This window comes from Protobothrops mucrosquamatus, unplaced genomic scaffold (genome assembly GCF_001527695.2).
Source record: "Protobothrops mucrosquamatus isolate PMUCROS unplaced genomic scaffold, P.Mucros_1.0 scaffold_290, whole genome shotgun sequence".
Classification (NCBI taxonomy): domain Eukaryota; kingdom Metazoa; phylum Chordata; class Lepidosauria; order Squamata; family Viperidae; genus Protobothrops; species Protobothrops mucrosquamatus.
In genome coordinates this window covers 65,683-77,847 of record NW_015386366.1, presented here as the reverse complement: position 1 = coordinate 77,847, position 12,165 = coordinate 65,683, and the positions used below count along the sequence as shown (strand labels likewise).

At 35.5% G+C, this 12,165-nt stretch overlaps 1 protein-coding gene across 1 annotated transcript in view; it reads right to left on the bottom strand.

Annotated features, from left to right (window-relative positions):
* ERAP1 (endoplasmic reticulum aminopeptidase 1) overlaps positions 1 to 10,897 on the bottom strand; it is a 30,231-nt gene extending 19,334 nt beyond the window's left edge. The window contains exons 1-11 of the mRNA XM_015831938.1: positions 10,819 to 10,897; positions 9,303 to 9,843; positions 7,712 to 7,850; positions 7,054 to 7,188; positions 6,424 to 6,544; positions 5,548 to 5,702; positions 4,453 to 4,566; positions 2,847 to 2,978; positions 2,179 to 2,310; positions 1,996 to 2,070; positions 547 to 704 (exon numbers count right to left, since the gene is read on the bottom strand). Coding sequence (XP_015687424.1) covers positions 547 to 704; positions 1,996 to 2,070; positions 2,179 to 2,310; positions 2,847 to 2,978; positions 4,453 to 4,566; positions 5,548 to 5,702; positions 6,424 to 6,544; positions 7,054 to 7,188; positions 7,712 to 7,850; positions 9,303 to 9,781 — 1,640 coding nt within the window. The 5' untranslated portion in view covers positions 9,782 to 9,843; positions 10,819 to 10,897. The remainder of the gene's footprint in view (positions 1 to 546; positions 705 to 1,995; positions 2,071 to 2,178; positions 2,311 to 2,846; positions 2,979 to 4,452; positions 4,567 to 5,547; positions 5,703 to 6,423; positions 6,545 to 7,053; positions 7,189 to 7,711; positions 7,851 to 9,302; positions 9,844 to 10,818) is intronic.
* Positions 10,898 to 12,165: the final 1,268 nt, after the last annotated feature.

Genomic DNA, 12,165 nt, shown 5'->3' with positions numbered 1-12,165 from the left:
TGCAAAAAGTAACCCCTCCAATTGTTTTTTTTTTTTTTTTTTTTTTGCTGAGAGACAAGGCTCTTTTGCGAACTTGTTTCAGCACTTCCTGTCATTCCTAAGCAACTGCGTGCTTGGATTTCAGCAGGTGCCAGAGCAGAGGGGCAGAGGTAATGTAAGCTGAGTGGGCTGCCTCTGGCAAGTAGGAAGACCCAGTGTGGGCCATGCATGAGTATCTCTCCACTCTGGGGGTGAAAATCCTACAAGCAGGGAGGATTTTCAGTGTCAGAGTGAAGCTTCACAGGTCCTCCCTTACCTTGCAGAAGCATCCAACATGCCTTATGCTGAATTCCATCTACTTAATGACACATGAGATCATTTAACAACTGCAAGTGGGAGTGTCAGAACTGCAGTCGTTGAGCGAAGCAGTCAAATGGTATCTTACTTAATGACTGCTTTGCTCAACAACCCAGATTCCAGTACCAATTGTGGTGCTAAGTATCCATATCATAAAGAAGAAACAGTAAAAAATATAATCATAAACAAGTCTCATTTGTTCATCATTACCCAGCTGATGAAGAAAAAGTAGCTTTTTTTGAATAATGTTCTTGTTGTAGATGGACATTTTTTCCTTTAATAGTAACGGTCACTAGAGGAAATCCTTTCTGGAGTGTCCAAGTATTCATCACTGCCTGTACATCATGAAGCACAGCTTTGGTCCAGTGCTACATAAAAGTTACAAAAATATTAACAAAACATAGGCATGTGCATTGATAAAGTAGAAGTCATAGAAATTAAAAAATACAAGTGTGCCATATTTTAATAATTTGCAAAATCAACAATGTAATGTCCTCAACCATGGTACTCTTTTCAGCATAAGAAAGCAATGTTTTAAGGATAATTTCTTAAGGCTTCTTATAACAATCAAGTAATATCCCTACTAAATTCCAAATTCTTCATTTTTATTTCCAATTATCTATGTACCAGAGGAACAAGACCTCTTTTGAATTATTTTCTGTAGCTATGCAGTTCTAAACAATATCTAACTCAGTTAATATAAGAAATTATTTGCTACATTGAGAACAAATTAAACTTGTGTACTTCTGCTTTTTCTTCCTCTTCCACATCAGCAAAGTAATGAAGCTTGGTAATTTACATTTTAATCAGCTGTAATTTTCCAAATAAGATGATGAAATTTTAAAAATTCAATTTAAACAATACTTTATTTAAATTATGGTTTGAGAACAAAACTAGTGCATTCTTTTTTAAAAAAAACTCAACATATGTGGCCATGAAAGAAATCTTAAGGTTCACCATATTTCTTTCATTGGAAATTTTTAATTTATATTAGAAGAGAACTAGAACAATAAGTAACTGCAAAAAAATCATAACTATCAGGGGACCCATAGCATTTGTTATGTTTTACCTACATGCTAAAAAATTATTTGTGAAAGCAACCTGATAAAACTACAAGCTTTTTGAGAGAAAAGCTTATCATGAATACAATCCAAAACAAATATCTGTGATTCTTTGAAATATTTCAGAACATTCCATCTAAAATATCTTAATTCAAAGATTGGTGGTGCTTCACTTAGGCATTAGTTTTTGTCAAAATGACTGCATAGTAGCAATCAGTGTTAATTTAAAATTTTGATTTCCAAGTTATTGTACAATGCACTAAAAAAGTGTTATGCAAAACAATTCAAATCCATATTTGAACTTGAAAGATTCTGTTTTGAGTTGGAAACTGCTGTTTTGACCTCAAAACAGAGTCACTTTGAGTTCAGCCTTTTTCAGAATGATTGGAATAGTACTCAAAAGATCCAGTAGATAAGATTTAAACAATCTATTTCAACTGCATACCTTACAAATGAAAAGAATGTATCACAACTTCATGACATAATATGGATAGCCACCCAGATTTGCTGGACAATGAGATAGGCAGCATATATATTAAATAAATAAAAAGAAAGAAAGAAAGAAAGAAAATGAAAGAAAGATAAAAATTTATCTCACTGAGTTTAAGACTCTCTCCTTGTTTCTGATACAAACTCCATTTTGTATGTTACTTCCATCAACATCTGGACAAACCTAATCAATAAACAGTTATTAAAGATATCACAAGATGAACATCAATGCTGCTCAAGAACATTTTAAAATTAGATATTTTGAAAGAAGTAATTCTTCTCAAATACTTGCATCTGATAAGCTGTCCCACAGGTCTTTGTTTTTTGTGTTCTGATAACTGAATCGCAACAAATATTTCACAAGACCAGCTTGAAAAACTTCTGGGCTGAGATAGTCCTGTAGCATATTGAGAATACAAGCTCCCTGTAAAGAGAATGAAATAATATAGAATACATCTGTTTTTTTTCATGTTTAGGGATTTGGACTGATATATGTCCATATAGTCACTGATTATGGTACTAAATTCTATTTTTTAATCTCTGCAGATTGAAATTAATGATCCTAAAAATGTTTCTGACATAGAAACATTGATTTCTGGTTTTGATGACTAGAAAGAAATGGATAATGGATAATAAAAACAAGAGAGGGTGAGGTTTATTTATAATCACAAAGTGAGAGAGAATTTTGTAAATGTGTTTATATTATCTACAGAGGAATTCTGAACCTTCTTTTTTCTATTTTTTCCATTCAATTCTTTCAGTGCTTTTTCTTTTTTTTCTTTACTGCTTCTGCACTTTATTAGTTTGCATTAGTTTTTGTGTTTTTAAAACTTTAATAAAAAATAATTAAAAATAGAGTATCATATAGTCTGACCATCTTAACAATGAGTATAAAATTCACTTTCAGATATAAACACAGTATCCAGATTTATTAAACTTGGCCAAAATTTCTTATCTTACCTTATCATAGGAAACATCATCAAACATTTCTAGAATCTGAGCTGGATCTTCAACAGGAGTCGATATAGGATGTGAAGAATTTAAAGCATCTACCTCCATGGCATTAAAATACTTGTTTAAAAAGTAATCTTCCTGAACAAAAGAGAAGCCAAAAGTAGTCGTCTGAGATTTTTGAATTTATTTTTAAATGACATATTGAGATGAACTTACATTTAATTATTTATACAGAAATAATTTTATTGCTTCATTTATGACTTCAAGCTGCCTTATACATATTTTGAGTAACATTGCTTTTGGTAAGAGTGGAGAATTAGCATATGTAAGTGGTCAAAGTGAAATTAAACTTTAATGCCCCCCCAAACTGGCCTCCAAATTCAAACTGTGGTTAATTTCATCAAAAATTAAATTATGTAAAATAATTACTATATCTATTTACAAAATACTTTTGCTGATAAAATGATTATCTTTAATATTACTGGGATTAAATCTCATTATTCCAATTCCAGCATTGAATTAAATATTGATAGGCTAATATTTCATCCAATTGATGAAGCAAATTCTAGTCCAAAAAATCTTATGCCATAATAAATTAGTCTTTAAGGTGTTTTGTATTATTTGTCTGAAAATATTGGTCTCAGTAGAAAAAAGATAATTTGTTTTCTTTATGGGCTGGGAACAAATGGAATGTTGGCAGAGTCTAATCAAACATCCCACTTCCCAAAAGAAAAAAAGGGACGATGGGAAATAGTAGGAAATAACTCCCTTAGGTCCTAAGTAACTTAGAAAATAATAGTGTTAGTATTGTGGGAAAGTGTATACAATTCACTATATGTTGATAATTAAACTAAACACATGATCCCTGGGTGCATCCATGCCAAAATAAATAAAATAAAAACGAACACTAGGGTAAAATAATCAAACTCTAGGAGTTTAATACTACAATACCAACGCCAAGCTTTCGTCAGCGTCCTGCTGACATCATCAGGGCTTAAACGGTCAGTCCATGGGAGAGTCTTTTATAGTTCAAACTTGGTCTGCACACGGCCCCTGGACCTTGTTACCGGTCCTGGTTGCATCAGCTGCACTCCGGCGGTGATCTTTCCTCCGCCGGTTGTCCCTTCACTATATATATATATTTTCTTTTAATAACCCTATAATCCCTTCATGAGGGTGAAGTCAGGGTGACGGATCGGAGATCGAGCATTTACTGTCTGGATGCCCTTCCTGACGCCTAAGCAGTTTCAAAGCAGACAATTACTCATTATGCCGAGAGAGAGAAATATCTTCCACTAGATGACCTCCAAGGTCCCTTCCAACTTTATCATTATTGTTATTATTATTACCTAGGATTGAACTCACAGTCTCCGAATTATGAGCAAGAGGTCCACCTCTAGGCATATCATGCTGCTCACACAATTTACTGTATAATTATTTTCATTAATTATAAAGTTTCGTGCTGTGCTACACAATCATGCCTACAGTCTAAAAACTTTGCTGAGTCTGCCTTAGTGCAAATCTACAAGGGGAAGAAGGTGTCTGTTTCCAGTTCTGGTATTTTCTTGGCTTATTATTAAAAATAGGAGGAACACCCCCCCCCAATACTTACAACTTTCAGTTCTGGATGGGTCTTTCTTACTGACACAAATTCCATAAACTTGGCAAAACCTTCATTAAGCCAAAGATCATTCCACCATTCCATGGTAACCAAATTTCCAAACCACTATAAAAAAGAATATGTAGCAAGATTGAGACAATTCATAAGACGCTAATCAACTTGAAAGTGTCCATTTTATAAAGAGGGAACAAAGTAAAGTTATAGTTTGGCACTGCTCTGTACCTATTCAACAGTCTCTTGTTTATGAACAAAAAGGAACTGTTTTGTTTGGCAACAGCTAGTGCCTTTCATGAGAAGACCACCTAATGTTTATTGTTTATGAAAACTGAGCATTCACAACAACTCCAGTATAAATACCAGCAGCTAATCTAGCATTATGAGCCTTTAGACTGATTATTTGGCATTGACTGGGTAGTAGTTTTTAAGACAAACTGAATTTCTGCAGGAATGTACTTAGAAAAAACCAACACTCTTACTGAATTTCTATAGGATGGACAGTCCAACTATCTCAAATAAAAGTATTAATATTTACATCTAATCCGGTCAAAAATAACTGGAATATAAGCAGGTGCATATTTTTCCTTCTGTTGAAATCACTAAAAGGTTATTTATCAAATTTATATCGACATTCATGTCACAAAACAAGTGACTTTGGATGGCTTACAACGAAGCTTATGTGGTATTGCTAAAACTATATGCAGCACATTCACTGGTGAATGCAAAGTAGGTACCCACACTATCTGTAAAGCTTCAGTGAAGAAACTATAGACTAGAACAGGGGTAGGCAACCTTGGCTCTTTTATGACTTGTGGACTTCAACTCCCAGAATTCCTGAGTCATAAAAGAGTCAAGGTTGCCTACCCCTGGAATAGAAGATATCCTTTCTAAACTATATACAGAAAACATACGGTAAATTCTGTTAGCTTTATGAGAAAAAAAATCATATATGCTGGCTTGAGTCATTTATATAAATGTCACAATGCAACAATCAACTGATGTTACTTCTCTGATTTCAGAGGGAATTGTTGTCCAGATAATTAAAATATAACCTTCAATTTCATATCTGAAAAACAGGCTACAATTTACCTGATGAGCAAGTTCATGGGCTACTACCATAGTAATTCCAAGTTTACTTGATACTGAGGATTTTTCAGAATCATATAACAAAGCAGATTCCCTGTACGTGGTCAATCCCCAATTTTCCATTGCACCAGACTGAAAATCTGGAATAGCTGCTAGATCTGTAATGAAATGTTATTTTCTTAAAATCTGTTTACACCCCATCATACACTTAGAAAAAAGTACATGCATGTGCACACACAGACAACTAATATGTTCAAATATTTAGTGATATGGTAATTTTTCAAAAGTAACCATAAATCTTTTTGGCCTTTTAAAAAAAACATTCTTCAGGAGATTTTTTTTTTAAAAAAAACACAATAACATTTACATTACTCTGTGCAATGTACACTGAAAAAAAACATTCAATTAAAAATGATACAGTGAAAAAAGATGATAGCAGCATCTAGATACAAGTAATGCTTGAGACTGCATATGAAATGTTCCCACAAAAGACTGTTTATGTGTATGAATTTTATCTAGAACTCTTTTTGTGGGTGATTTTTTGGACAGAACTTCATCATATTAAACTCAATAACACTCAATAGGACTGCAATCTGAAATTCTATTTTTCAGTGAGTTGGTTTATATCTTAGCAACATTATTGGTAATAAAAAGATTTTTAAAAACTGTCCAACTTCCTAGTAGGAAACCTAACACAAAGTGGAAGGAACTTTGAATTGAATAAGAATTTATTTTGGTTATATATATAAAACACATCTTTTTTAAAAATCTAACTCTAAAGGATTTTTTAAATATTAAAAAATGACTTTAAATTAGAGAATTAATCTGGCTGGTTAATATACTTTTCAGCTGTTAACAGTATCTCAGAATAATATATACCTTGTTTTGGCAAAGGATATGCAATGCTAAAATATCCCTCAAAGAAGTCTAAAAGTTTCACTGCTGCATCCAAAGCATATTCTGCTTGTTTGATTTTGTGTGGCACAGTATATACTGAAACCTAAAAAACACAAGCATGAATGGATTTTGACGCATCAAGATAGGTTTCTCAGAACGTAGTCCCAAGTACCACAATCAGCACCTGGAATCGCATTGGGCAGATCAAAGAGATAGTTTTGTTGTATTTGCTTCCTATTCTGTCTTATTTAGGATGGGAACAAGCCAAAGCTTGTTTCTTGTCATGCAGCTAAACAATAGAATATTTGTTCAGTTACTTAGCAGAAGCCTAGTGTAAACAACCGAGAACAGTTCTGAATATGTAGCATTACTGTACTACTTTATAAACCAATATCAATATTTTTTTAAAAACAAAACCTATGTTCAACAGTGTGAAATCAATTGTGCAAGTCTAAGCATTTATTATATTTGATCAATAGACTTGGGAATTTCTGAAAAATTAGTTAAAATTAGATTGTTCTCTTTTTCAGAAATCATTTTATAATTGCAATCTTGTGCTTGAATCTGTATAAATATTTATACAGATAAAATCAGCTGATGCTAAATGATTACCTTAATTCCACGTAATGTCGTCTTGGTAACTGATTTAAAGTCTGAAATAATGAAGGCTACTAAGTAAGTGCTCATCTTTACACTGATGTCAAACTGGTCCTCAATAAGCCATTCATTAATGTTTACTGATTTCACCTAAAATTTAAAAAAATACAATTACTTTTTGCTTCTAGTTGACAACTTTAACACTGTTTGGAATTACCGGTAAGTCTTTTATATTTCTGTTCAAATTGTCTCACTGCACAAAGTTTACAAAAATGCTATGTTAATGTTATAACACCTTTTGCAGCAAAGGCTATACTTGCCAATGTATGCCTATGCAACTCATTAATAGTTACGAATTAGCATGTTGTACAGTGCAGTTTAATCCAAATCTACCTGTAAGAAAGTCTCATTAAGTTTAACTGGACATCTTTCAAGAAAAAAAATAAAGTATTGCAGCTCAAAATAGCAAAGAATGCCACTTTTGAGGATATAAGTAATCTTGATTTCAAGTTTTTCTTACTTTTTAAAATATATTAACAATGAATTTTCTATTTTGACTTGATGTGAACATTCTTTGCATAATATATGGACAAATTTTGTATACTTGAGTCATTTTTTAAAAAAAATATTTTTCTTTTATCTGCTTTCTAAAATATTCAAAAAATACATATACCAAAGGCATATTAGATAGTGCTAGGTGCTTTGGGCTTCTTCTGATCTTAACAGAAAATGTTGCTTTTAGTGCAGGTTCATCAAAGCAAGGAAAGGCCATACGCGCAGCTGTTGCCTCAAACTGGGTTGAAGCAAGCACCCTGGAATTAAGACAAAAACAAGTAAATTTAAACTGATTAGGCAGATAGACATACATTTACTAATCCACATTTCACTTCAACAATATTACTTACCTTATATTTATAGATCAGGAAAAATATATGAAGCATAGTCATTAATAAGGCAAGCCTACAAATGTTTTTTGGAAGTAGGTTCCTCTGCTTCGTGGGCTGTATTCTCAGATATGTGCACAGAAAGTTAGTCTGTACCGCAACTGCTTTTCTAGAATTTACAACTTGAAAAGTTCTCTCAGATTGCCTGTTTAATAATGGATTTGTTTTTTTTAATGGATTCCATGATGAAAGATATTCCAAAGATTCATTTTGGGAGGGAAAAGAAATGCATGAAATTAAATAACCAATTCTAGAATACTGCACACACCTCTTTATAAATTAGCATTAAGAGGAAAGATGAAGAATGAACTCTCTACCAGAATAGGTTTACTACCTGTGTGACAATTTGCTAGAATGGACCAACAAAATTAATGTCCCAAATCTATTTGAGGAACAACCCCAGTTGTCTTCATTAACCGAATCCTTTGGTCATGAGATGAAGCAATTTTCTGCCAGCTTCCCACAATCAAAGCCAGTGGAGAAAGTAGTAGCAAGTTGCAAGTCCCAGGCCAGAAGGCAGGTAAGTGGCTGCTGCCAGCTGTGGGAGAAATAAAGAGGGTGACAGGACTGCAAGGGGTCAGGGAGGATGTGTGGGATATGCAAAAGTCACAGCATGTGTTGGGGAGGAGGTGTGAGGGGGCAGGGGAGTTCAGAAAGGTTTGTGAGGGTGCGAATGGATGAGTGGAGGGAGACAAGGTGGGGAGAGGGTCAAGTGCATGAGGCAGCAAGAGGCTGTGTCAGAAGTGCATTGTGGGTCTCAAGACTGTATGCGAGAGGTATGATATCGGTTTAGTGCACACGATTTGAGACAGATAAGGTGTGGATTGGGGAGGATGCACAAAGGTGTGAGGCATGGTATGGGTCAGGGAGGGTGAGCAAAAGCTGGGGAGATTAGAGTGTGGGTTGGGGGAAGATTCAAGAGACATAGCAAGGGTCAAGAATGTGCAAGTAGCCAGCACAAAGTGAGTGCAGAAGGGTGAGGGGAGAGTTCACAGGTACGGAAGACTTACCCCAGTGATTTATGACCTTCTCTGCTGGTTTCCCCATTGGCTTTCTAGGGAAACCAGCAATGAAGGTTGTAAATGGAGACTGCGTGACTTTGGCAACCAGCCATAAGTGTGAACTGACTGTCAAGTGCCCAGATCACAGTCACATGATCACAGGGGTGCTAGGACAGGTGGAACTTCAAGGAGCAGTTGTAACCACCATTCATTCAGTACTATCATAACTTCAAACAGTTGCTGAATGAATGATCATACTTTTAAATATAAAATAAGAAGTTATATAGTCAAATAATAAATACAGTAATACAGGGCTTACCTTGTTTCCCCTTCCAGAGTTCTATACGTGCTTTTATAGAAACCATGAAAACTTTCAGATAAATTGGCAGAGTACTCAATGCTAATAATGTAGCTCTGTCCAACTTGTAGAGGTTCAGTAGAAACAAGTGCTATCTGCTCAAATGGTGGATGTTCTAAAACCATCATTCCTTTAGCTGTATCAGCACTGTTCTTGGTGTTGTGGATAGTAGTTTTGGTTATCTGAAGATATTTGCTGTGAAGGATGATTGAACTAGTTTGCTCTGTTATTAAAATCTCTATTTTGGACAATCCAGTAAAAGACAGAGTTGTGAGATTCGGATGAATGAGAAGATCATAATGAACTGGAACAACATACTTTGGAAGTCTAATTTTATCCCAAGGAAAAGGATTGCTTTCATCTCTAGTAAATGAATATGATGTCTCACATAGAAAACTTAGAATACTTAGCAATAAGAACATTTTACTCTTCTTCAACATAAAAACCTGATCAGGAAGCAGCAATCTGATGCCAGGTTACTATGGGATCCAGAATTAGAAATCTAATAAAGAAAAATAAATTCAGACAATATAAACATATTTTATGAAATGTTGACTATCATTTATACGGTATAGTTTCAAAGGTGTTATACTATATATTCTTTTCTATCTAGCAGGCTGTCTTAAACAGTATACAATTTTGGTGAACTATAGATTTTCAGAATGACACCTTAATATTAAAATAAGGGTAACTAATTTTAAGGCAAACTGTACTTATTCACTTTTGTTAAAGTGTTAATGACAAGTTTTTACTTGTTAAAATACGGCAATATGTACTTCTAACTATGGGAAAAGAAAATTATCTTCAAAACGAAGCTTGAAAATCATATGGTTAAACAACACCTGGAAATACTGTGTGTATTTCTAGTCACACCACGCGATACTACACGCTAAAATGCGGTTAGCTATGTAGTAGTTCAGTGTGCTGCGAGAACGCAGTCACACAAGGGGGGGGGAGGGAAGCGCCGTACCAAAACCCCACGTAGAATAACCAGAAGCCACTGCCGTTTTTTCGTCGGTTCCTGTACCGCAGGGGTAGTCAACCTTGGCTCTTTTATGACTCGTGGACTTCAACTCCCAGAATCCCTGAGCCAGCTGGGAATTGAAGTCCACGAGTCATAAAAGAGCCAAGGTTGACTACCCCTGCGGTACCGTATCGGAATCGTATCGGTTTAACGACGACGCACAGCGGCGAGGCGAGCCTCGCAAATTAGGGACTACCTGACCTCAGCCCTCACCGACTCGGGATCAATTCAGCACAGCGAAACGGCGCTGAAAAACCTTCGCGGAGGGCTTCGAAAGGCTCCAAAACTGAGCGGGCGTAATGGAGCCGTCACTTTCAATATTGAAACCTGATAGTTAAACGGAGGGAAATTAGGCCTCTAATCTTCCTCTCCCTTCCACGAATGTAATTTCCCTCTTCTGACTACCTTCTTCTGTCTTAGGACAAGCCTTTAATAGGGACGCCCTTTTTTTACCTGCTCGAACCAAGGCAGCCGCCGACCCCACCACTGCCGCTCCGCCGCTCGCCTTGGCTTAACAACGAAAAGCGAAAGCGAAACGGCCCAGGAAAGTGCTTGCCCCACTCAGCCTCTTGAGGCGCCCTACGCGAGCGCAGTGTTTCTCAACCTTGACAATTTTAAGGCATGTGGACTTCAACTCCCAGAATTCCACAGCCAGCATTCCTGGCTGTGGAATTCTGGGAGTTGAAGTCCACATGCCTTAAAATTGTCAAGGTTGAGAAACATTGCAAGCGAAGGGCAACAAAACATTACCGCTGAGTATTCTTACTCTTTGTTACTACGGTTTGTACGCTGCCCAGGGAGTCCTAGGAACACCGGTTTTATTTATTATATATTTGTTTCTCTACCTTGGCCACTTGAAGATGAGGGGACTTCAATTCTCAGAACTCCTCAGCCAGCATCTCACATTTTCAAGTGGGCAAGATTGAGAAACAGTGCGTTAAACAGGGCCTGCTTCGGAGCACGTTAACCAGTTTTCTTCTGCGTCACCTGCACGGTATTCATTGGATTGACATTTTTATTCTTTCACCCCACCAGAATGTTGGAAAGAATTTTACCCCATCTTTCTCTGGAGAGGAAAGCTAGGAGAAAAACAGAAGTGGATGTGACTGAATTTGGTATGGAGAAAAAGCCAGCAAAATAACCATCAGCTTATAAAACTGGCTGGCTGTCCAGCTGAACCAGACCAAGGCTAAGAGGAAAATGAATAAAGACATTTTTAAAAAAATCATAGTGTAATTTCCCCATTTGGAAAAGGCAGTAGGGTGACAACTTGAAGTACTGCTTCCAGCCTAAGTCTCTTCCCCTCCACTCATTGACCCAAAACAAAGATAGGATTAAGTGGGTGGAAAAACTTATGCTAGGCATATGTGCCCTCCTTTAAAAAAAAAAGTCTCCTGTCTCTGGTAAGGCTATTCTAGATCACTAAACAACAGCAAAGAATTATAGGAGCTTTAATCAATACTTTGGTTTTGGTCTCATTAGAAACTCATATATGTACAACTGCCACATATTTATCTATTTTTGCAGATATTAAAATACCTGGTGTTTGTTTTTATGTTTATTTGCAATGTTTTCTTTATAAAAAAAAGTATTTTTTAAAAAATGCACAGTAACTTCATGCTTACCGTCACAAGGGGTAGCTGTTTTGCTACTTTCATTTAGTCACGCACTGAAATTAATAAAAAGAATATTTCGGTAAAATAAAATAGAAGCAGAAAACATAACAATGGTTTTATATTCAATATTTTATTTGATTTGGAAGAGTGTACAAGTTAAACATTTTGTGTAATTACTTCTCAA